General features: G+C 37.2%; 1 protein-coding gene across 2 annotated transcripts in view; it reads right to left on the bottom strand.

The window, feature by feature from the left end:
* The window catches only part of LAMA2 (laminin subunit alpha 2), a 614,120-nt gene that overhangs the window by 459,265 nt on the left and 127,267 nt on the right, over positions 1-27,588 (bottom strand). For both annotated transcript variants that reach the window (XM_003781659.1, XM_003781660.1), the window contains exon 2: positions 5,725-5,895. In XM_003781659.1, the coding sequence (XP_003781707.1) occupies positions 5,725-5,895 (171 nt within the window). The remainder of the gene's footprint in view (positions 1-5,724; positions 5,896-27,588) is intronic.

Below are 27,588 nucleotides of genomic sequence, written 5' to 3'. Positions count from 1 at the left end.
TGAAACACATTGTTCTTAGTAAAGTATCATAAGAATGGAAATGCAAGTATCCAATGTACTCAATACAAATCTAATAGAAAAACTACTACATGCTCATATGAGAGAATAACACAAGTACAAGGTGGCCAGAAAGTTCATGTGCAATTTTAAATAGTGTGCAATTTAATTGCACATGAACTTTGTGGCCACTCTGTTTAGTCGAGTGGGGAAGGGAGACGGTAGGAAAGGGGGAAGGAAAGGAGAGAGGGGAATGAGTAACTCTCCCCTGATGGACACACTGTGAGGGTACAGCACCCCCCAGGATCAAGGGCTCAACTGCCTCAACTACAACTTGAACTTTGCCTGAGAAACACAAACAATGTAACCTAATCATTTCTACCCTCATATTAATCTGAATTTTAAAAAACCTGAGTATTCATTAAATTTGCCATTTTCATATTTGTGAACATTTTTATTACATACTAATTTTATTTATATAGCCTGCTATAACTTTTAACTGAAAACATAGGTGATATTAACATTCCAAATATGGATATTCATCTTCTAAATCTTAATATGAGCATATAGGACATGACAAAAATTTATATTAGTACATTTTTGAATTCAACTAAACAGATGTATGGACTTTATTTTGTAGCAAGTCTGATCACGTTAGTTAGTCAACTGAGATGAGGCATCGTGCATCATTAATGAAAAGCAAAATTGCTGAATATATTTAATAATTAGTGCTAGTTAAATTGTTCTGTTGAAGCTAAAGAAGGTGTCAGGTCTTTATAATGGCAGCAAATACCGGAAGCATAACTAAATATCAAATAGATGCCCCTGATGGCATAAGGCGGTGATGAAATTAGCATATTAGGAATCAGAATTATAAATGAGATATTACTGGCATTGCTTCTGAAGAAAAACAAATATCACAGAAAATTCCCCAAACATCTCCCTGGATCTTCTTTGCAGATTGTGTGTTTAGGATGTGATAGAAAAACATACCCACAACCACATACTCAAATCAAATTTACGGCTCTTAAGTAATTGCGAGAGAAGTTGTCTAATTGGAAATTTTGATATCTGTTACCTCAGGTCAAATCGATATGAGAATTAGTCATGACAAAAAGGACTGGGAGATGAATCAACAATTAACCATAATCCCTATTATGAAAGTTTAATCATAATTAATTTGCAAATACTGATGAATTGCTGGCATAGTTCCCTTATTTAAAAGGAGGCAGAAACGTATAATGTCCTCAACAGGGAGAACTGTACAAGTTAATTGCAGGGCTAACCGCATCTGAAAACTGGCTAGGGAATTGCTGGTCAGGGGAAACTTTCCAATTGCTAGTTTTTAATTGAGAAGCACAATCTATTAACTTGACTTAGTCAGAAAATCCAAATTGCATTTTCTTTGCATGGTAATTAAGTGCAGACTTTCCAGATTTATTCTAAGAGTTCATTGAATTTGTAAAATTTCATCGTCTGTTGCTCCAACTTCTACCAAAATATGCAAACGTTCAGGTGATTGATGGCAAGATTTTTATTTCTGTGAGATTTTATTCTTTCTAAATGTCTAGTACAAAAACAAAATGGTGAAAGGTAATGAAGCCGATCATTTAAACTAATCACATGCAAAAAAAATCCAGGGTGTGACAGGTTTTAAAAAAACCACTAAAAGTAAATAAAAGGGGGAATACAAAACACATCTCATATGTATCTTGCTTTACCGGAATAATTTATTCATTCCTGGCTTCAATATGAAAACATGGGGTGAGATGGCTTAAATGTGGATTTTTTACTGAGATACAAGAGATGTTGAATATAGAACTTGAAAAGAATGAGAGGCAGCGTGACTCTGGGACTCAATTTGGCAAATGCATCTCATCCGTTTTCCCAAACAAGATTTTCCTCTCAATTATTTTCCATGCCGATCTTTGCATAATCCTTCAATCTGACCGCTATGATCATACACATTTCCTTTTTCTCTCCTTTTCTGTATAAATATGTATTAACATGTGTAAATATATATTTTATTTCTGTATATTTCATGTTACAATACATGACTATTATATTTAATATGTTTGATATTGTTAATATTGAATTAATATGCAAACATATTTATATGCCTGCACACACGGACGATTTTATATACTGTCTCTCTATTCTCCCTCTCTGCCCAGTCTCCCTAAACATACTTCTGCACATTCCAATGCACCCAACCTCCACCACATCCCTGCCTCCAGACTTTCTCACCTTCTTTAGGAAATCATCGAGTCAAACATTCCCTGAATGAATGGCTTTTCCTTCCCTCATGAACTTAAAATAAACGATCAATTCATTTATTTTCTGGCCTTTGCTTCAATTTTCTTGCCCTCCTCAGTAATGCTCCATGGGGATCAGTCCAAACATTGATTCTATTTTACTCCATATGGAATTTTCACCTTATTATGGTGCAGTCATCTCCTATTTCCTGCAAAGCCTAATCTAATCATGCTTCTTATCTTAGTAGATAACTCAGACTTTCATCTTAACGTGGAAATCAAGACCATCAAATAAAAATTCTGTCCTAAATACTTTCTTCTCTCTGCTTCTACTCATCCTTCCTTCTTTCTGATTTGGCCAGTTAAAAGGTGTGTATCTCCGAGTTTAAACTGTTCACCTGTACATAATGACCACAGCTTCCTACCTGTAGAGAGACATCCCCCAGTCTCCACTTTGTGTTCAACTCCACCCCACACCTTCCCTCTTCGTACTTCCACCTGCTCAGACGTCTTCTGTCTTTGGAAACCTTCCCAACACCTTGTCCTCTTCTATCAAAGTCCTCTCTCCTCTTTCAAATCAGTGATACTTGAAGGAATCTTCCTAAACTCCTCTCTTCTTCAGTATTCACCTGTCTACTCTTCAACATGGCTTTTGTCATAATTGACCCACTGACCGTGTTAAAAAGACCAGTGGATATGTCCATGTCATCAAAATCAAGGAAAATCTATTTTACACTTTTCTTATTCGGTATTTTGGGAGCCTTTGCCACTGTGGCTTATTCCTTCTTACTGCAAGTTCTTTCCTGCCTCACACACATAACGCCTCATTTCCTGATTTCCTTCCTTGAAATCTGTTTTTCTTCATTGTCTTCCTTGATTCTACTTACTCAAATGCCTTGTATTATTTCCCCAGTGTCTGACATGGGTCCTTTGCTCCTAGTCTATGTAAGAAATAGCAAACATATGGGGTATGGCCAGCATTCCCCAAACCTGTACTTATGCCACAGCAACCTACATCCTAGAAATGAATCAGAGTCATTAGTTGGTGAGAAAGATATCTGGTGGTTGCCTTCTTTGGTGTTTTAACTCTTCCCCTCACATTCTGTGATACTGAAGACCAACAGTCTTAATCTCAAAAGTCTCAGTTTTCCAAATTCATTGTTGGATTGTTTCTTCCATCCATAAATGTATAAAACCGGGATTATGCATTCCTCCCTTTAACCAGCTCAAAGAAAAATGCACAATGCCTTCCAATATTTTAAATGAATAATATAAACTGTGAGAGAAAACTTTCTTCATTTTATAAGTTTTACATATTTTTAAAAAATATCAATGGAATACTCTGCATGAACTATGACGGTAAGTACATGTCATTATTCATTTGTACAAACCTATGCAAGGTACGATACCAAGAGTAACCCTGATGTGAACTATAAACTTTGGGTGATAATGTTGTATTAATCAATGGAGGTTCACCGATTGTAGGAAATGTACCACTCTGGAGGGGAAAGTTGACAATCAGGAGGTTATACATATGTTGGGGCAGGGACTATTTGGAAAACTTTTGTACCTTCATGTTCGATTTATTGTAAACCTAAAACTTCTCTAAAAATGCAAAGTCTACTACATAGAGAAAAAGAGCTTATGAAAAGGATAACTGAGAAAATTTAAAATTTATAATTGTGAAGCTTTATCCCCATCATAACTCACCTTTACTGGCATTAAATACTCACTTTATTAACCTCCTCAATATATTGATATGTCTTTAGTGGTTTTTCAATGTGCATCGCTCAATCAACCTCCATCTCTAAAATTATTTGATACCATGCTCCCCTTGTCATATAAATTCTTTTCCTCATTAAACCAAACTACTTATATTTCTCTAAATATCTCATGATGTTTCATATATATTAAAGATTTATTTATATTTTTCTTTTTATAATGCTTTTCCATCCTTTAATGTTACTAACTCAAACGTTCTCAGTGTAAGGGTCAGTGTCTTCCAGTAATGTTTAGATGACCTCAGCCTCTTCTGCATGGAACCTAAAAGTTCCCTTAGCACCCAGTTTATTTTTCTCTTTCCTTTATTTCCCCCTAGGTCCTCTAAATCAGGAGTTACCTGTGATTTGGCATTATGCTCCAGCGCAATGCATTGCTAGCTGTAGGTGCTCAAACATCTGCTGAAGAAATATATGAATGATTCTGAGATATCACTGTGGTTCATAGAGGCCAGCAAGAGGGCTTTGCACGGTGCCTCTCCCTGCAAACTCCTCCTGGGCTTTTTAGGAACCTTCATAATATGGTGCCAGCCTTCTGCACTACACCCAGTCCTACTCTGCCCTCTGACACTTTCAGTTCTGCTTATTCCTAAATACTCGTAGCTAGCTCCCAGAACAAGTCAGGTTTTATGTCTTATTCTGATCTCTCTTCCTATCATGCCTCTTTCTCCTCCCCCCCAACCCCATCTCTTTCCCTGCTCAGCTCTCCCTAGTCCTGGGTTATCAGTTTATATAAGACCACTCCTGGCAAGTCTCCTACACCAAGAATGAATCTGTGACCCTTCCTCCTCTTCTTCACGTTTCTCTGCTCATTCTTTGCTGTGTACTGACTACACTAGACAGCAATAGCTGGCTTCTTACACACTTGCTCTCTAGTTGAGGCCAAAGACCATACCCTGTCTTATTTGTCTTAGATCTTAAGCACAAGACTTGGCACATAAGTGACCAATAAATGACGAAAGCCCAAGTTCATAACCACATCATCAGATACTATTCTGGAGGAAGTAAATCTAACGACTGCCACCGGTCTCAGGCTGGAGTATCTTCTCCGATCCCTGTGCCTCATATCTGTAAAGGACTCCAGTGTTTGCTGAATGATGGAGAGGGGCTGAAAAGAGGCTTGTACTAGAAGAAAAGTTCTGGGAATCTTACTAACTCCTATTTTCTCAGTATAAGCATCAGTTTCTCCCAGAAATCTTTAGATGGCCTTCGCATCTACATGGAACCTACTTGTTCCCTTAGCACCTGGTCTATTTTTCTCTTCTCTCTAGTTACACATGATTTGACATCATGCTTTAGAAATGCATTACTAGCAGTAGGTGTGCAAATGCTTGTTGAATAAACACATAAATGATCCTGAGATCTATGTGCTCCATAGAGGCCAGCAAGGGGGCTTTGCATGGTACCTCTCCTTAGCACACTCCTCCTGGGTTTCTTGGAAACCTTCATGATATGGTGCCAGCCTTCTGCACCATCTACTGTGATCACAAGCTCTTTGAATGTAATGCAATTGGGCCTCAATCACACAATTACAGATCCTAGGCAGTTCATATAAATACATACTAAAATACATACTACATGGGGTGGTGCCTATGGCTCAAGGAGGAGAGCACTGGCTCCATATATCAAAGGTGGTTGCTTCAAACCTGGCCCTGGCCAAAATTGCAATAACAACAAAAAAATTATATACATACGGTATGGATTACTGCTATTTTGATTGCAGATTCGACACTGGGGATTCCTCACAGGCTGCCCAGGCACATGTTCTACCAATTTGCAATACATTTCTGGTTCTTTTTCTCCACATGTTGCGTTGGTTGTGATGAGGGCATTAGAAGCAAGGTTCAGGACAGCAGGAAATAAACCTGAAAAAGACAGAGAAATAAAAATGTGGGTGGCCAGAAACAAAGTTATTATTTTGCTGTATTTCAAAGTATTCTATGATTAAAATAGGATTTTTCAGAGCATTAAAATAAGCCAATATAAGTTATTAGTGATAAATACCTGACTTAATTCAATACTGTACATAAATCATAAATACCATGTGTTTACATGGTAGCGTATCAAAAGAGCATTCTTTCTCTCTGAGGCTATCTTCTTCATTTTTAGCCTCTAATATTTAATTAGAAGAAAGGTTCTGTCTCAGCTGAATGTAGTGTCTCACATGTCCCAGCACTTTGGGAGCCCAAGGCAGGGGGACTGCTTGAGCACGGGAGTTCAAAACTAACCTGGGCAGCAGAGCGAGACCCTTTTTCAGTGAAAAATAAAAAAGTGAAAAAAATTTTTACACGAAGAAGCAGCTCTGGACTGTAAAATACACTTTAAAAAAGTCTGTTGATACTTTTTCCACTTCAGCTAGCTTACATCTAGTATTAAATAATAATCACACACAAAGTTTCTGCACAATTACAAATCTGTGCTTCTCATGTTCATGTTGGGCTCCATTATCATTTGGTGTAAATGATTATTACAAATCCTTTATTTCCAGACTTGTGAACATAGAGAAGGATAAAAGATTTTTAAAAACCATTTTTTAATGCTTTCTGCATTACCCAGGAGTATTATACAGCAATGCCTTGCAAGTAAGGTAATGACCTTGCAAGTAAGTCATTGCAGTGGTCCATGATCATAGTAGACCTATACCAGAAATCATGTGTTAATTATAGTAGATGCGTTTAACTTGCATAGATACAACCTCAGAGCCCATCTACGTGTAGGGCTGAAGAGATATTTCATTCCACATGAGATGCCAATTCTTTACTCCCTATAACTTAATGTTAATTCTGCCTCATATATGTCTGACATTGGTACTTTATAGACCTCTTGCCTTGCCAAAGACAGTGCAGTAAAGTCACTCATCAAAAGCCATTCTTAAACTGAAAAATCCTTCTTCATGAAAGTTCATTAAGGTTACAGTTAATGTGACTCAATCTGTGTAAGGAACATGCTAACTATCTAGACTGTCTCAGCTCTGGAAATGTGCCAAGTAGGTCCATATCCATTCACTTTCTGAAAGAAAGTCCTTTCTGCCTAAATCTTATGGCCTGACGTTTTACCCACATTTCTTGAGTTTTGAACTCATTCATGTTTTCTGCCTTATCTTCAGAACTTGACACATGCTGGGGACAGAGTAGGCACTCAATATATTTGTGAGACAAATGAATAAATAAATTATAAATGTTGGCCTCATAAATGTCCTGCACCTCTCACATAGGACCATGATGACAATGATGATGACAGCCAGCATTGTTGAGTGTCTGTAACATGCCTGGTACTATTCTATCAAGTACTGTTCCCACACTTTTTATTCACCTGGACTAATTTGCTACATGAAACACCCACATAAGCTCCAGACTACTATTGCCTCTATTTTATTAAGGAAGCATTTTGGGTGGGGAAACTGTGGCCTTCTAGGCTCTTAAGTGTGTGACTAAATTCAAATTTTACGGAACAAATCCTAGATTTGTTTAAAAAATAATATATGATATTAAAATACAAAAATGTATTAATAAAAATAAAAGGATTTTATTAAAATAAAAGGCCATGGGGTCCTGAATTGAAAGAAAGGATAAAAGAAAAGAAGTAAATCAGGAAGAACTTTTCTAGTATTTAATATTATACTTCTACATATTTGTATTTGATTATTAAAATTTTTCAGTCAAAAGTGATAGTGCAGAAAATAAAAACTAAGTTTAAGAATTTACATCTTTATCATAATCATTCTTGAAATGCCAAAGAGCTAAGCGAACTCGTGAGACCAGATGAGGCTTTGATGCTTGTCTCCAACAGCTGCACCCCAACAACCTTCTCTCAACTGTCCCTCTACACTCACCAATCTGTAACAGCGCCATGATTCTGCCCCTCCCACATACTTCCCTATCCCAATGAGCTGTCCTGCTTTGTGTTTCCTGCAGCTAATAGTTCCATGAGGTTTCCAATTTGTCCTGGTGTGCCCGGCGTTAGTGTGCACATTTTTACTTCATCGTTGTCTCTGTCTCATTCATTATTCCTGATAAATTTCTCCTCCCCTCCCTCATCTCTGCTCTGCTCCCTCATCTTTATGTTCTCTGACTCCTACAAAACGAGACATCTGGCAATGTGACGTAATGTCAGCTGAAATGATCATTGGTCAGAAAAATATCAGCCATTCATAAAACCATTATTGATTTCATAAATAGATGTTTATAAAAGGTCAAGTATTATACAAAAGTTAACTCATCACCTTTTCATTTTTACTTTTTCTATGTATACAAGGATCATTGGAAACTTTCTAATAATTTTGTTCTCTACATTAGTAAATGACTAATAAATGACTAATAAACAAATATGGTTTTTCTATATAGCATCTCTTCTGTCATTTGTCACCATTTTGCATTTAATTATATAATTACTGGCAGTGCCTGTGGCTCAGTGAGTAGAGCACCGGCCCCATATACCAAGGGTGGTGGGTTTGAACCCAACCCCAGACAAACTACAACAACAACAACAAAAATAGCCAGGCATTGTGGTGAATGCCTTTAGTCCCAGCTACTCAGGAGGCTGAGGCAAGAGAATTGCCTAAGTCCAAGAGCTGGAGGTTGCTGTGAGCTGTGACGCCACAGCACTCTACCAAAGGTGACAAAGTGAGACTCTATCTCTAAAAAATAATAACAATAATATAATTACTCTCTCATCAGGTATGTTTTGAGAACATATCACATTATGCCAGATAGTAAAAGATTTGGGTTGGGAAGAAAAAGATTATTAGGGTGGGTTTACTGTGGGAAGCAATCTTGAGCTACATCTTAAAAGAAAAATAGAACTTCATCTGATAGAGAAAAGGAAGAGGAAAAAAATCAAACCTACTAGGCAGAGGAAATAGCATATGAGTATGGACTTTATGCTGAAAGCTCATGTGGAGGTTGAGTAGCTGTCAGAGTACTTGAACTTCTAATTGTTCCAATTAGAGATTGGATTCCAATTAGAGATTGCAAATCCAATAAGATTATGCAACTGTCCAGATATATATGTGGAAATAGATACAGATACAGGTAGATCATACATAGAATATACATAACAGTTCTTATACTATCTATCAACTATTTGTCACTTTTAGTAATTTTAGTGGAATTTTATCTAGTTCTTTACAAATTTAATAAGGTAGACAGACAGTGAGAAGGGAGAGACATGCTGGGCATTGTTTTGGGGAGGGCAAACTCTACTTAGCATGCTAACCTGTAGGATGAGGGTAGGTAGTAAAGCCCCATCGATGCCCTTCAAAGAAAGACAACTGACACAAAGACAGCTGAGGCCACGGTCAACATTTCTAAAACTTCCCCTGGACATTGCGAGTTTGTGTCTGTGACCTCTGTGTCCCCCTTCAACACTGACCATGACCATCTTGACTCCTGTTTTGCCAGCGTGGGCACGATTCCTCAGACTCTGCTTTGACCAGCCCTGTAGGTGCTGATTTGAGCTGAACAAGCCTGTACTTTCCCAGACCTGTTTAATCATTGGAATGGGTCAAAAAGGGAAGATAAGACAGCAGGCAACAGTATTTTACTGCATACTATATATTCAGAAAAAGCAGAATTGTATTACAGCCTAATTTTGCTACCAGATTAAGTGAATAAGAGAAAAATGATACACTAGGAAAGGACTGTAGATATGGAAGAAACATTGATTCAGAAGCTATTTCATATTTCTCATATTATTTAACCCTTAATAATCTCATTGTGTAAATATTATTAATTCCATTTTACAGAGGAAGAAAGTGTAGTTCAGAGAATATAAATAAGTAACTATGATTCCAACTTAGCTGTTTAAGAAGCATGAAGGACTAAAACCCAATCCTTGGCAAGACTTATCAATTTAAATATTTGATCATAGATGTAACTTACCTGCTTAGCTCTCCATTCTGCCTGTATAGATTTCTACCCATAAAAGTAAAGATACTAATGAAATTCGTATCTCACATCTTTTCGCTCTTTCCCTTGATTTGCTTCTCTTGCGCTCATTGGTAATGTGCTCAAAATTAACCTTTCCACAATTTAACCAATTTAATTGCCTTGCTTTTTGGTTCAGAAAGAGTTGTTTTATACAATCTCATCAGTTATGTTGCTGGGTTTTTTTTTTAAATCAGCAAAGTATGTCAGTCACAGAAAGTGTCTAATTAGTTACTAATCACCAATGTGAAGAGTCAGTCAATATTTAAGCTTTTATTGAATCTTTCACATGTGATATAATAGATTGTAACCCATTTTTATTACATAATAAATCTGCTAGGCTTGCCTATTTATACCCACTCAAAAGCGCCAAAGGATATTTATTGCCATGTTCAATACATATTACTGGATTAAGATTATGTAAACTCTAGGGGTATAAATGAACTGTAAATAGCTGATGAACCCTTATAGCAGGCATCCTCAAACTACGGCCCACAGGCACATGCAGCCTGCCTAGGACATTTATCCAGCCCGCCAGGTGTTTTTGCCACCACTGCCTGTCCTGCTTAGCAGCCAACTTGTCCCGGGGCCCACAGTCCTGCCCTCCAACAGTCTGAGGGACAGTGAACTGGCCCCCTGTTTAAAAAGTTTGAGGACCCCTGCTTTATAGAGTACAGTCTTACAGCCTCTTAATTCAACTTGAGGTCCTATAACGCTAATAACATAAAAGCCAGTGATCATTATCCATACAGTTATGATAGACATTGTTTTTTGAGATAGAGTCTTGCTATGTTGCCCAGGCTAGTCTCAAACTCCTGGGCTCAAGCAATTCTCCTGCCTCAGTCTCTGGAGTAGCTGAGATTAGAAGAGCATGCCACTACACCCAGCTGACATTTTATTTTGTTTTTCTGAATAGTGGTAGACTAAATGTAGTTGGATTTATGGTTATAAGCAACAAAATCTGAACAAAAACCAAATAATGTAAATGTATTTTATTATAGATTAGAATATGTATACTATTTATAGATTAATAGACTGCTGTATAATATTATAGACAATCTAGAAAAAGGCTAAGTATACATCATGTGACAGGACTCCACTACAATATGACATTTAGCAAATTTTCACTCTTTATTTGAATGTGTTTATAGTATACTTATTTACTTAGATAATGTTGGCATGATTTTAATGATCTGCATTCACAAAATCCCACATTCTGGTTCCAAATGGCAGAAGTAGTCTAAAACCTGCTTATAGTAGTTCTGTTTTTAATCATTGTCAAGTGGCTTTTATTGGAGAAAAGCTCCCACAGATAGCAGGGCATGAAAAACTAACACCTGGTCTTACTTCTAGATAACAGCTATAAACTCTAGAGCATATGTGTGTGCACGTATGTGTGTATGTGTGTGCTTGTGCCTGGACATGTATAAACCAAGTCCTTGGAAAGCACCAAGGATACGTGAGCCAGGAGGGATGTGAACGGTTAGAAGAAGACAAAGGTACTGGCTAACCCCCAGACTGCACAGTGTGGGGTGAGAAGCTCACGGTTTTCATGGCTTGGAGAAAAAGCAAAAAATTAGAAACTTCCACAACAGCTATAGAGTGGGGGAAAAATATTGGAATAAAAAGAACCACGGAAAGGGAGCCTCAAAATCTATGCATAAACTCTGCCTAAATAACTCACTGATGCCAGAGCCACACAATCTAGGCAGATTCCAAGTACCTCAGCTAGAACTTGCAGAACAGAGATGACAGCTTCCGAACTCCACAGGGAAGACAAGAATGTGGAGTTTGAGGCCAGCCAAGTTAAACTGATGTAATAACCACAAAAGAAGATGGATTACTATTCTTCAGAGGAACATAACACAATCTAGAGTTTCTACCATTAGCTTCACACCATCCAGTATATCATTTCTTTAGAAAAAAGCCTAGACATGTATCAGGACCCAGGACTGGTTGGTCTCCGGCCTCAGCCTATCTAGCTGTGTTCCGGAGGCCACTGCTATGCTGTCATCTCACTCAGGAACAATTGCTCTTAGGTGCCTGAGGGCTATTTCCTTTCGCAGAAGGGAGAGAGAGAGAAGTAGTCTTTGAGAGAGTAAAGCAGTCTTCTTAGAAAGACAGATCTTAGTCTTTAGCAGAGCTTAGTGATCTTCAGCAGAGAGATGCTGTGCTGGCGTTCTGCAGGCAGGAGAAGTGACCGTGAGAGTAAGCAGGTCCATGATAGAATGCATATGCTCCCGACTGCCTTCTCCTCCAGCCTAATATAAGGCTGATCTTGTACCTCTCAACACCACAGGTGTAGAGTCTGCCAATTCACCAGTGCTCTCATCTCGTGAGCGCTCATGCTTGTTAGGAGAGCTAAATCCCTCTGCATGCTCTTTTCACCAAGGTGTTCCTTTATTGAGCTATACAGGTATTTCTTATAACTCACTTCTCCTAGGCATAGGCTATATGGGCTGCTACAGAAATGCAAAGAAACAACAAAATGTAAGCCATACTTAAAAAAATCAATCAATCAATCGATGAAGTCAAGCAGAGATCAACTAGCTCACAGGGTGTCCAAACTTCTGCTTCTCTGCACACTGAAAGAAGCATTGTCTTGGACCACTCATTGAATACAAAACTATTGAAAGTTGATGAGCAAAAAAAAAAAAAAGGAAAGGAAAAAGTTCATGCATAGTTTTTGTGCTTCCTGCCACCACAGATAAGCAAAAACTTTCTCACATAATCTGCATGCAGCATGCAGGCTGCAGGTTGGATGTCCCTAGAAGCAAATCAGTCTATTAAAGCAGCTTTTTAACTATGCTCAAGTACACACATACACAAATCTTATAATGAATAGATAAATAGTAAATCTCACCAGAGAAATAATAGCTATGCGAATACCAATCTTAAATTCTAGAACTCAAAAATTCAATACAATATCTGGAATAAAAAAAATCCCTGTAAGTAATTAATAGAAATTTAGAAATGACCAAGGAAAGTATAAACAAACTTGAAGATGAATCAATAGACTATTTTTCCCTCTTAAGGTCTTTAAAATGCATGTTAATACTTCGAACAAAAATTATATGTAACACATGTAACTATAATGAAGACGTTCTGGGTGAAGGATCATGGTAAATGAATCTATATAGTTATATGATTGTTATGCCTTATGTAAAGTGCAATAATATTAAAAACATGGCCAATAAGTATTAAAAGTATGTGGAGCAACTGAAACTTGGAACTGGTACTGTTGGGAATGTAAATTAGTACGACCACCTTAGAAAACCTCACCAGAGAACCTTTGCTCATGTTTTCCAGCCTAGTTAAGTAGCAGTAAATGTCCACAAAAAGAACTGTATAAAAATGTTCACAGATGCTTTCACCATAGTGGCCAAAAGTAGAAACAGCTCAGGTTTCCATCAACAGGAGAATTTATACAGAAACGGTATAAATATAGCAGAATACTACTATTTAACATTACAATACTGTGATACATGGACAACATTGATGATTTCAGAAAGTATTATACCAAAGAAAAGAAGCTTTACACCAAAGAGCACATACTCCGTTTTCATTTACTTGAACTTCTGTGATGAGATAGACCTAATATTTGGGGAAAATAAGGCAAGAAAAAAATGGTTTCCTTCTGGGATTTGGGGACAGAGATTGACTGGGAAGAGGCATAAGAAAAATTTGGGCGGTGGTGATAATATTCCTGACAGCAGTTTGTACTATAATAGCATATGCATTTGTTCGCTATTACAGTCAATGAGGGATGATTTGTGCATTTCATTGTACATAAATTTTACCTTAAAAAGAAAGTACGTCAATATTTAACTCTAGCTAATGAGATTCATGATAATGTACATAGGAACGAAGTTTGCAACGTATCCAAAACTAAGATATGTAATAAAGCAAACATAGCAACATCTTTATTTTAGAATCCAGATTTTGAGTATACATTGTTAACTGTGATTTCTTTTTTCAACTTTTCTCTATGTAGAAATTTTCATATGAATATTTTGGCCAAAAACCTACATAAATATCATATATATGTAAAGTTCATCTCATTCTTTGGATTTTACATATTTTTAATATCAGTACCAATAAAACATTAAGTTGAGATTTTTTAAAAATCATATGTGGAAAAGGTTGTTGGCTACTACAAAGGGAAACTGTCTTTTCAATCTCCTTCAGAATCAGAGGAAATGAATAAAAGAAAGCTCTGGATTAGCAAAACTTCTGAGCTCATCCAGAGCACCCAGAGGCCTGCAATCAGCAGGTGACTATTTCCCTTGTATAGCTTTTCAGATCTTCTAGCTTCTATCTCATATAAACGAAGAACTTTGACTTAGGATCATATTTAATGCATAAGTGTTGTCTTTTGAAGAACTACGCATGAGCCAATGAGTAATGCATTTAACAAATTATTAAGGGATTTGCTGAGTGGCAGAAGGAAGCCTGGTTCCTGAGGCTTCAGGCAGTGTTCCTCTAGGTGGGGAAGTAAGGGCTGTTGTCAGGTACAAAAAGAAGTTGGTTCAAAGAAGCTCAGATCCAATTTGAATTTTACAAACAATAAAAAAGAATTCCCAGAACTGAAATAACACAGCTAGTTTTCAAATGCAATTATTGTAATTCCAAATGAATGAGAACATTATTATGAATAAAGTACTGTCTCACTGCCCTCTCTACCCTGAATGAAAATCATTATCATTTCCTACATCATTCCTGAGCCTTACACCATGTATTAGTAGTTCTCCTTTCCCCTTTATACACACGCTTTCTGGCCAATTTCTATCATAGCTTGACAAGTCCTATAATGTGTTTCCAAGTTTCTTCATTTTATGAACACGGTCCTTGTTATTGTAATTGAAGCCGTTATTTCCTCTGACATTGGCACCACTTCTGCAGATTTCCCCAAGGGATTTGGAGAATCACTGGGAGAGGACCAGTAGCCTCTTCTGGCTCCTGAAGACTACTTACAAATCAGTTCCTCTCATTGTCACTCAATAACTTATTTTCAGGAAGTCCAAATAATCCACCCTTTCTGCATACTCATCTTCATGATTGGCTGACTATGAAAAGCATCCACAAAAATATTGGTACCTGATTCATAGTTATCACTTCTCAAATTTCTGTCATTCCTTCTAAGTAGGTAAACTTAAAACAGCACTAATAAAATGTGAAAAATTCTTGAAAATATCATGTTGGGAAAAAATACTATGAAGAAGACCCCATTGGCAATTGCAGCAACACTAAAAATAAATAAATGCAACCTTATCAAGCTAAAAAGCTTCTGCACAGCTAAGTGCACAACAACTAAAGCAAACTAACAACCTTCAGAATGGGAGAAGATATTCACATATTACAAATCTGACAAAGGCCTCATACCCAGAATTTACAGAGAACTCAAACTAATCAAGAAAAGGGCAAACAACCCTATTTATCCTTGGACAAGAGATAGGAACAAAACCTTTTTCCAAGAAGATAGACAAAGGGCTAACAAACAAGAAAAAATGTTCATTATCCCTAATCATCAGAGAAATGCAAATCAAAACCACCTCAAGCTATCACCCAACTCCAGCAAGCATAGCCCACATCACAAAGCCCAAAAGCAGCAGATGCTGGAATGGGCGCAAAGAAAAGGGAACACTTACTCTTGGTGAGATTGCAAACTCACATAGCCTTTTGCAAAGAAGTATGAGAATCCTCAAAGAGCTAAAATTAGACCTTCCATTTGCACCCACAATTCCATTAATACATATTTACCCAGAAGAAAAAAAATCATTTTGCCATAAGGGCATTTGCACTTGAATGTTTATTGTGCTCAGTTTATTTTAGCTCAATTCACATTTGCCAACACGTGGAAACAACCCGAGTGCCCATCAACCCATGAATGGATAAATAAATTATGGTATATGTATACCATGAAATACCATTCAGCCAAAAAGAAAAATGCAGACTTCACATCTTTTGTGTTTGCCTGGAAAAATTTGGAGAACATCCTCCAAAGTAAAGTATCACAATAATGGAAAGCTAAGCATCTAATGTACTCGATAATAACGTGAAAGAGTAGATGAACAACTATGAACATTCACATAAGAGGAAAATATTTAAAGTCAAGAAGTTGGCAGGGGGAAAGGAGTGTGGTAAGCTCTCACCTCTCAGGTACAATCTGGGGGTTTATGGCCCACCTGCTATGTAAAGGGTTCACCTGCAACTTGGACTTTACCTAACAAATGCAAAAAATGTAACCTAATTGGATGTACCCTTATACTAATCTAAAATTTTTAAAAATGAGATTCCACAGAAAACAGAAAATGTTAAAAGGTTCTTTGTGAAAAAAGATTCTAAGATTTCTGTTTCTGATTTATCTAATTTTTATCTTTAGCTACACACACATACACACATACACACTGTATGTATAAATGTCTGCTTACAGATGTCCTAGCCTTACCTTTCATCTATCACAATGTCACCATAACTAGTCTTCCTACAAGACTTCATTTCAATTCATTTTACACTCTGTCACTGAAATTATCTTCCCTAAAATTAAGTCAGATCCTGTCACTTACGTTTTTAAAGGCCTTTGTGAGTTGCTTATTACCTATAGTATAGTAGCCAACAGGTTGGTAATCCGAATGTGTAAACTCAGCCCAACCCCTCTGAACTCATCTGTTGCTAGCTTCCTTCATGTCTTCCTATAGTGCACTGATACCTTCCTGTTTATGATTTTTGTGATGACATTATCTTGTCGTGGTCACCACCGTTCATGACCTACCTCAAATATTCCCTACTCTCTGCAACTGTTTTCTGACCTTGCCATACAGAATTTGCTGTTTCACTCTTGGTGTCCACACAGTACCTAGCTGATATTTTAGTATAACTCTCATTGTGCTCTGCTTTGATATCCTTTACAGTGGCTCTCTAGTCTAGAAAACTACTAACTCCACTCAAACACCAGCCACTAATATATAATGCCACTCAAGTTTGAATTTACTAAATGAGAAAAAATACACATACTGAATAGTCTTTCTCAGGAAGAATCTGGCAAATAAAGACTATTAGCTAATCAGACTCATCATTTAGTGGAAATCTAGAACTTTGGTGTTAGTATTCTAGTTAAATAAAATAATTCAAAAAAAAACCAAAGCTATTTGAAAAATATAGTAGACTTCTGTCATTTCTTGGCATTCGCACATGTTCTGGCCTAGGGATCTAAATCTTGAGCACAAGAAGCATAGACTGGGGAGATGGAGAAAATCAGATAATGATCGTGGCAGAGACCATGGTGGGAGTGAAGAGGAGCAGGAATGGCAGTGGTTGTAAAGCTAAGATTGGACTGTTCATGTACTGAAATCCAGGAACGACCTGAATATCTGCCATCTTCATAAGTGATTTTCAAATTTCTCCATCAATTCTGAAAGTCCTGTGATGTATTTCAAACACATTTCTGGTTAAGTTAAATGTTATTGATGGTTTCTGTTGCTTGCTATCAAGAAGCCAGACAGAAATAAAGATCACATGGTATGTATACATATATTCCCAGACACACACAGGGTAAAGATAGAGAAATCAAGAAAGAACACCTTTGTTATAAGCAAAAGAATGAACAAATATGCATACTGTTGCTTCATTTAAACACCTATTGGATAAGAAGTGATGGGACAACAGTAGTGACTCTAATCAGAATTATTTATATAAAGGTCCAATTATTACACAAGACCATGATCAGAAATGGACACAGTTCGTCACATGAAAATTTCAATCTACTTTTCCTTTGTTTTTTTATTGTGCTTTTTTTTTTCATTAACTGTGTAAAGTTTAGTAAACCATTATTATTATTTTCTTTTGAGACAGAGTCTCTAGCCCAGGCTAGAGTGCTGTGGCGTCAGCCTAGCTACACAGCAACTTCTTACTCCTGGGTTCAAGGGTTCCTCTTGCCTGAGCCTCACAGGTAGCTGGACTTTCAGGCACCCTCTAAACACCCAGCTAATTTTTTTCTATTTTTTAGTAGAGTCTGGGTTTCCCTCTTGCTCAGGCTGGTCTCAAACTCCTGAGCTCAAGCAATTCTCCTGCCTCAGCCTCTCAGAGTGCTAGGATTACAGGCATGAACCACTGTGCCTGACCAGGTATAAATCATTGTTTTAAAATAACCACTATCTGGCTCACATCCTTAAAGAAAATCTTTCTAATTTAGTCTGGCATAAAAAATTCCAAATATGTTTTCCTGTCTCATCGGCTTCCATATTACCCTAAGTGAATATTGTGGAGTGAATTCCTTCACTGCCTGTGCCTAGCATAGTATTTTAGTTTTAGTTTCCACTCAGAGATAGCAATAGATACATACGTATTGGTGTACATACATACAAATACATATGTGTGTGTATTATAATCTCTCAAATAATGCTTCTTTACATCTGTAGTCAAATTTTAAAGACAGCAATTAATATAAATGATAGCAAATAAAAAGTCAGTCAATGAAATCATTCTCTTTAATATATTCATTTTTAATAACTTTTAAGATTCATCATGTATCATTTGTAAGAATACATGGCAGATTCTCATTCACTCTCTTTCTCTTCTCTCTCTTTCTCATCTATCTTTCTCCCTCTGTCATCCTAGTCTTGGTACATAATATTTCTCCTGCTGGTTCATGCCAACTACCTATTAACTCTCAAGAGAAGGAAACTTGTCCGTTTGAATGTTTCTAACTTTCCATTTTAGTTTCTAGGTCCATGGAGTATTTAAAAATATTCATGCCAGCCAACAGAGCTGTTTGCAAGTGATTCAGCATTTAAAAGACAACAAAAGAAAGCACACCAATTTAAAATGTTCTAAGACGTGTCAAGGCAGAAAAGGAGACACTGTTGAAATCCTCAGCTATGTGGGTGCGTAGGAACACATTAGTATAAAACAAAAATGGGATGAAACAAAATGTTGAAAAGAATGGTTTCCAGCTGTGCACGACAGGACGTAACTTAATGCACTTGATTCACAGGGTGGATCAAGAGTGTTAGAGAACTGGAAAATCAGCCCAATTTGAACTGATAACTGTCCAGACACAACAATACTTGCAAGCTGGAAAAAAAAGTAGTGCTGAATTCAGTTTTTTGTTTGTTTGTTTTTTTCTGCTGTTACTTAGTGCTGCCCTTTTCAGCTTCCACAATAAAAGGATATTTTGGAAGGCTTCTGAGCTGCTTTGGGCTCCTTTTTAAATTTTTAACCAGAAAAAATAGTTCATGTTTTTCTGTGGAATTAATTTTAAAAATTGTTTACTCTGCTCTTTCCAAACAGATTAAAATCAAAATTTAAGTATTCTTATTATGATCAACAATTAAATCAACAGAGATAACCCGTGCATACTGTAACAGATCTTAAGTGGGTATTTTTACAGAACCCCAATGCTTACTTTAAACAGTAGTTACCCCAAATAAAATAAGGACTACTTGGGCTACTGTGAGCTCAAATGCCACCTGGAAGCTTGGCCCAGCCAATCATATAAAATAAAGGATCTTATGCAATTCTTGACAAAGGTCATCATTCATCTAATTAAGATAGGATTAGGTCCTGAATTGGCCATGATTAAAATTTAGACATACCTAAGAAAATAACTGTAATCTAGGTGGCACCTGTGGCTGAGTGAGTAGGATGCCAGCCCCGTGTACCAAGGGTGGTGGGTTCAAACCTGGCCCTGGCCAAACTGCAAAACAAAAAAATAGGTGGGCATTGTGGCAGGTGCTGTAGTCCCAGCTACTCAGAAGGCTGAAGCAAGAGAATTGCCTAAGCCCAGGAGCTGGAGGTTGCTATGAGCTGTGATGTCACTGTGCTCTCCTGAGGGCCACAAAGTGAGACTCTGTCTCAAAAAAAAAAGAGAAAGAAAATAACTGTCACCACAATCCAGATTTCTATTAGGAACATGAATGGATACAGCAGGAAGGTCATAATCGTGCATCCATACAACAGTGACTTTAAATAACATACATGTACTTTACACTTCCTCAAACTCCTCCAAATATATAAATATTACTTTTCTGTATGCCAGGGTTTTATTTTTTTTGTTTTGTTTTGTTTGTGTGGGGAGACAAGGTCTTACTCTGTTGCTCAGGCTAGAACTAAGTATTTTTTAAAAGTGCCCATTGATCCATGAATGGATCAATAAACTGTGGTATATGTACACCATGGAATACTATGCAGCCCTAAAGAAAGATTGGAGACTTCACCTCCTTCATGTTTACATGGATGGAACTAGAAAATGTTCCTCTTAGCAAAGTATCACAAGAATGGAAGAAAAAGTATCCAATGCACACAGCCCTATTATGAAACTAATTTATAGTTCTCAAATGAAAGCTACAACCTAATTCTAGCCCAAGAATATGGGGAGGGGGTGGGGGAGGGGAGGGGAAAAGGGCGGATGGGTGGTGGGATGGTGACTGGAAAAATCACCTATATGGTCTGTCTAACAAGTGTACAAGTGAACTTTTCTAGAACTAGAGTATAAATGTTTTAACACAATAACTAAGTAAATGACACAAAGTCTATGTTAACCAGTTTGATGAAAATATTTCAAATTGTATATGAAAATACTACACAGTACCCCATGTTTGCATTAATGTATACAGCTATCATTTAATAAAAAAAAAAAAAAACAGACCTCTTACCACCTTATGCTTGGTAAACTGGAGTTGACCACATGACCTCTGATTAATAAACATTTCTTGAAATGGAAAAGTTAGATTCTTTTTCTAACTTCAAATCCATCTTCCCAAGAAACAGACTCCCAGCACACCCGGCTTCCATCATGTACAAAGTGCCCACTGGCTAGTGGGCCCTGGTCTGGATACAGCATTCCCAGTCCTTGGAATCTGCATGGAAATCTTACCCTCCACTCATTTAATATTAGAGCCCACGAATTTCTTTGTTTTGGTATTTATTTTGCTCCACTTGTAGAACAATTCTAAATTATTCTAAAGGCTTTTTCAAAATGGTTACAAAAAAAAAAATTACCATAGCTGGGGCACTTTGGGGGAATGTTCCAACATACGGGTACCCAAAATATTCACTGAGGGGGTGGCAGTTGGAAAGAAATAGGCTGCTTCCCAGCGTGTTCCAACCTCGCTTCATCAATATCAGCAGAACATATGCTCAGTATCTGCTCTCTTCTGCCCGCCTTCCAAAATCAAGCCTATAAACTAGATGTCTCTTTGGCAGGTCTGTGTGCAAACTCAAAATGGGAAGTAAAAAAGCCCAGGGGAGGGCGGGCACAGCGCTTCTAAGTCACCGAAAAGGAAATTTAGAGCCTCCGATTGGTGATTATCCCACAACAAAGGTGTTGGTGAAGCAGAAAACGAACAAAATAATTCACAGCTATGCTGGCAGATAATGATCCAAAAAATAAAAACAAAACCATGATACACCTTTAAATTAATTGTTACGCTAGAAGCACATGCTTACATTTATGTCTGTCAAACAAAACATCCAAAGAGATTGGGACACCTTGCCCCTGTTTCCCGTGGGCCCTGCTCCTTAAGGTCTGCCCCACGATTTCTCATCCCCAGTGACAAAACACACATGAAAACCCTGTTCTACCCGTGTTTCCCCGGCCTCACAAACCTAGGCAAAATTGCAAAAGTCCCATTCATTTACTTTGCTCTATTTGATGTGCTTTAATCCGTATGTATTAGAGAATCCTGGATTCTTCCCTCATTTTATTCCTCTCCCCACAAAATCTCATCATTTCTAAGCCATTTATATGTCAATAGACATAGACTCAATAACTGTAGACTCAGTAACTCCCCCGTTTAGACTCCAGCCCGGATTATCTTTCTGAAGGTCTAGACCTATCTATCCCAATGCCCGGAGACACGTCCACTCACACGTCCCTAGAACATCCAAAAGTTGATCTACTCAAAGCAGACTCATGGTTTTTAGTGCTCCAATTCCCACCCCAGGAGACATCTAGAATTCAGGCTCTCTCAAACTCAGCGCATTGTTATTTATCCACCAGTGTCTCATAGAGGACGCTGGGAGCTGCTGTGGATGCCGTTCCAGCCCTGAATACTATGAACTGCAAAATAAATCTCAGCGCTGTCAGCTTCCCTCCAGTGCCGCTGCCAGCACTAGGGCCAGGTCACAAGTATTTGTAACATCTGGACTTCTGCAACAGTCTCTTAAATGGACTCCTGATTACCCGCTTCCTTCAGGTTTTGATTGTTTTGGGTTTTTTTTTTTTGTTTGTTTGTTTCACTAAATAGATTTTCTTAAGAGGCAAATCTCATCAATTTTCTCAAAACCTTTCAGTGTATCCTAATGGCACCTAGGTTAAAAGTGCAGAATTATTCTGCTGACGGGATTCTCTCACTGCATTCAAAAATGATTGCCTTTAGTCCGTTTCCAGAGCAAGGGTCTGCTTTTTCTATCCTCAGGACTTTTCCAGAGTTCCCTGCTCCTCAACTCCTCTCCCTCTTCATCCTCGTCTCTTTCATGGAGCATCTTCCTTATAGTGTTTGTCCTCTGCGAGGTCTTTCCTAACCCTTTCTAAGCTGCTTCTCCATTATAATCCTTAATTGTGCCTTATTTTTCCTGTATCACACTGATTACATGGTGTAATTTTAAATAATGATTATGGATCTAATTCCCTGGCTGGAACCTAACCTTCATGAGGGAAAAATTCAGTATGTTTTGTCTACCCTGTGCATCCCCTAGCATGGGGCTGGGCACAGAAAGAACTGAAAAATATTCTCCAGTGAAAAATGCATGTCAGAATTTAGCACATAAATTGTGTGCCTGTTCTGGAAAAGTGGCAAATTTTCTTTTGTCAAAAATAGAAGAAAACATGAACTTGAACACAATGAAATAACATACACAAAGGCACATTTCTTGTTTCAGTAACTTGGTAGGACAGATATAATGTTGGCATCAAACGCTGACAGCAATATTTCCTCAAACTTTACTGAGATAATTGTAGAAGCAAATTACTTTATGTCCACCAAACAAATGGAATCCAATACTCCTACCTGTCTTGGAAAATAAACAAAACTTTCTGGCCTCTGTTTTTCTGAGTTTCTTTGCATTCTGTCCGGGATTAGGGGGGTTTGGTTGACAAATCAGGAGAGTCATTGATTTCTCCACTGATTGATTTATTTCCCAATTCCCTGCTCCACACTTCTCAAACAACCCTGGGAGACATGAATGCGTGGCTCTGACAAATGCTATGTTAAAGTCACACTAACCTCTAGGTCGCTTCTGGTATTGCATGACCACTTTCAAATTGTACCAAGCGTCAGCCTAATGCAGAGTGCAGAATCAGAATGAGGGTGGCATGAAAAAGCACTTCATAGCTGACTCAAGCATCTAATTCTGCTTTATGCTATAAAAGCAAATTCTACACAGCTTTAGCATATCTATGAAAATACTTGTTTTATAGACAAATTTTTTGCAAAGTGAGATCTGACAGTGTTTATGGCAAAACACTTTGTTCCCTAGCAGCTGTTTGAACATACACATAAACGTGCAGGAAAATTCACAAATATTCTGTTTCCTCTTGCAAATACTTCAAGTAACAAATCAGCGTTTTATAGTCATTCAGCATGGTGCAGCTAAGAACACGTTTCCTTTACCAAGCACATGTAAAACTCAGATATAATAAATTTTTTGGTTAGAATTTTACTATTTATTTAATAACATTTTATGACCACTAAATTCTAAGTTCCTTGAGGGCAGAGGCCACGATTTATTCATCTTTTTATTGTCAGAGAAAACTAGAGTCCCCAACATCAAATAGGCACTCAGTGAAAAATTCATAAAAGGAATGAATGACTTCAGATTCTATAAAGCACACTACTTCTATCATTTAAAAAAAAATCTGCAGGAAGCATCCATGTTCTAGTTTCTCTGATTTTCTAAAACAAACAAAACAAACACTCAAGCTGTTAAACCTTTTTTTTTTTTTAAATCACATAGTAGGTACTGTTCCTGATTTTCCTTTTTTGAGGGGGGATGCAATTCATTGACCATGGAAAATGTGTAGCAATGAACAGATATTAGCTAAATGTTGTAAAGTAATGGAAAATCAGTAATGATAGATGATTTCCTATTTATGAAACATGTGTTTTTAAATCTAACCCTAGTTCTTCTTAAACTGCATGTAACACATATTCAATGAATTCCTCCAACTTTCCAAGCACTCAGGTAGGGGCCGGTTATACGAGAATGAACACTGGCAAGTCGCTTAACTTCACAGTTTCAAACTCGTGCACAAACATCATATGATAGAACTTCTGCCTAAACTTTTTAAGGTACATTTTCATACTGCAAATAGTAAATTACTAAGCCAGATGGAGGAGTTGACCGGCAGCAAGGAGAGAGTTTTGAAGATACTGAAAGTGAACCTGACCAGAGGCCAACCCCAAGAGAGGAAGCTAAAGTAAGGGTAGATTCAAGTCCAGAGAAATAAGTCAGCTGATCTTTACCTAAAACTTGTAAGCAAGGATTAGGACCCCAGGCTTGGAGATGAAGAGATCAAAGATAAGGGTCTGAAAGAAAGGATTCTGAATCAGAAAGTGATTCTGAATCCACTGCTTTCGAAGGGAAGCATTCTGTATTCCAATCTAGAGCCTGCGGTGGCCTTGAATATACAAGCAGATCTGAGTCAATAAGGAGAGGATGGAAGTCTCTGCAGTTGGTTATTCTTGAAATCTGAGAAAGAAATGGACACAACCATTCTGAAAAACCCAATTTAATATTCTCACAATTAGAAATTATTAAACGCTACTTTCAATATGGCTTGCTACTTCCCACTAAGATAATTTCCATAGTACCCCTCCATTTCTGGGGGTCTTTCCCCCTTGTTTTTCTCACAACTCAGATATCTGGAAGCACACACATAATCTCTTTTCTCTAATTATTAGTAAACCTCAAGAAAACTGCCCATCATCACCAATGACATGTTTTTTTCTAACTTCAATTTCCTAATTTTTTAGCATTTCCGATTATAAATACCCTTGCCAATATTTCCAGACCTTCGAAAAGTGTTTTGAGAATGAATCTATTAGTAAGACTCACAAAATGAAGCATTCATACTTGAAAGATGTTACAGAAGGTGTGGATGTAACTGTTCTCCAATTACATATTCCCAATCAGTGTACGTTTTCAAGAGGATCACTCTACTAAAATTCATCTGCTTCTGATTTTTTTCTATGCTGCCCCACACACGGCACACTCTTATTTATACTCTCTAGTATTTTAATTGCATGGTAGTTAGAGCTCTTCATTGCTGGTGGATAATGAGCTCTAAGATCTGTGGTATTACAAGCTATTTTTTCTCCACACTTGCACACAGAGTAATTTCTTCATCATCCTGTTTCAGTGCCATGAGATTTTTCCTTCTAAAGTACATTACTTCTCAATTTTCAATGTAAAATTTCTGATTTGTGTCTGCCCGTATTTCTAATGTATCACTCTCTCTTTGTGTTCTTTCGTAACACTTATCTGTTTAGTATTACATGTTAATCTAACAGTATGCTATATTGTACAAAATCATATCTTGGTGATATATCCCTAGATTATTTTAGAACTGAAATATGTTATTTGGTGGATTCGGGCATGCCAAGACAAAGGATAGTCATTTTTTCTTATTAATATGGAATCTCACGATTACCACTGGGATGGTTTACAGCTAGCAGTTAATGATTACAGTAAAATATCACAGAGGCAATTAATTGATGATAGTAAAATAATAATAATAAAGGATTGATAATTATACTAAGAGTTTGAACTGAGGCACACTTAGAAGATTAAACTAAAGGACCATATTGAATCCTTCAGACTCCAAAATGTATTCGAAACTCAAGGTCATCTTATTGAATGGAATGTTTTCAGAACATAGATTTATTCACTCACAAAACTGTAAACATTAAATTCTCCCAAGCATGTTGAAACAAGAGATTTAAACAATATTTTCAGAATGCTACATATTTTTTTTTTTTTTGGCTACAACAAACACGCCAAGTAAAGTGTTATTTTCTGAGATATATATTTTGTCTACTCCGTCAGTAATAAAGCAGGTTTGAAAATCATGCTTAGGAAACTGATGGATGGATTTGGGGCCTTAAGATTTCTAGACACTCATAACAATATTTATCAACTCTCTTTCTCTGAACGAAATTGAAACCTTATTTAATAATATATCTCCATCATGTGATGCCCTTCTTAAGAAAGTACTTGAGACACAGTTAATAAGTAAAATAATTTATGGATACAACATACAATGCTGGCTTCCAATATGAATCAGAAAAACTTACGCAGCAGATTGCAAAAGAAATAATTTATAATTTAAAATATGAGTGTGTATATATTTGCTTTGTTTTGGAACTCTCTAAAGCAAATCCTTCTCTTTTATCTTCTAATCATCATTTCTTATCCTTGTTTTTCAAAGTACGCTTTAATTCCAAATTTTTCTCCATCAGGATTTGTGCAGTCTAAATCCCCATTTTTTTAAATCAAAAGCAGAGATTACAATAATTTATTCAAGTCTGCATGACTGTACATTAGGCCCACAGATCCATATTCTTCATGTTTTTGCCTCAGTACAGGTCCTCTCTCGTTTGATTCTTATTAAATATAAATGCTTCATCTAGATATTTCAAGTACAGTGTTCCATATCTCACTCTAATGCCTTCCCTAAATTTATTCTAATTTTATCTCCTAATAGTCTCAATTAAAATTCCATCCTTAGTCAAATGATTTCCTTAACTCACTCTGAATACACCTTTTCATTTCCTATTTCCCCAAGGCAGTTGTCACTTACCTTCCTAAATTATTCTCCCTACGTCTAAATCTAGTATATCCTTCAAAATCAGCTCAAAATCAATACTCTTGGTAAAGAAAGTCCCTACACTTTTGTGCTCTTTATCAACTGGTCTCTATCATACAATTTACCAATTCTTAAAAATATTTTATTTGATTCTCTTTATGTACATGTGGTTGTACTCATGAAAATCCCCTGGAGTCTCCAGAGTAATTGGTTATCAAAATGTGCACAGCCGATGCTTCAAGGTTCTTATCAAACACACTCGCATTCACTCATAACTTACAGACACACATGTCTCACACACAGACGCATAGAGATGTGTGCATGCTCACACTTCCACATATGAAAACCTATCAGTGGGGTGAAAATATGTAACAATAAAAGTCATTAAAGATGGATTCTAACATATTCATTCATTCCACAAATGAATGACAAGACCATCCTTGCACCTGTCTCCTTGGACTAATCATGTCTCTAACTTCCTCACTGTCTAGAGGAAGGCTAGCACATGATTAAAACAAAAATCATGAGACCATGAGATTATTTCTATTCTTCTTGAGTTCATTTATTTTCATAGATATTTATAAGAAATTCTCTTTCAGGCTTGGTGCCTGTAGCTCAGAGGCTAGGGCGCCAGCCACATACACCCAAGCAGGTAGATTCTAATCCAGCCCAGGCCCGCCAAACAACAATGACAACTACAAGCAAAAAATAGCCGGGTGTTGTGGCAGGTGCCTATAGTCCCAGCTACTTGGGAGGCTGAGGCAAGAGAATCACTTAAGCTCAAGAGTTTGAGGTTGCTGTGAGCTGTGATGGAACAGCACTCTACCCAG

The sequence above is a fragment of the Otolemur garnettii genome, unplaced genomic scaffold (assembly GCF_000181295.1).
Source record: "Otolemur garnettii isolate 467f Iridium unplaced genomic scaffold, OtoGar3 scaffold00002, whole genome shotgun sequence".
In the NCBI taxonomy this organism is placed as follows: domain Eukaryota; kingdom Metazoa; phylum Chordata; class Mammalia; order Primates; family Galagidae; genus Otolemur; species Otolemur garnettii.
Note: the sequence above shows the minus strand (reverse complement) of the source record. Positions and strands in the feature narration are given on the sequence as shown.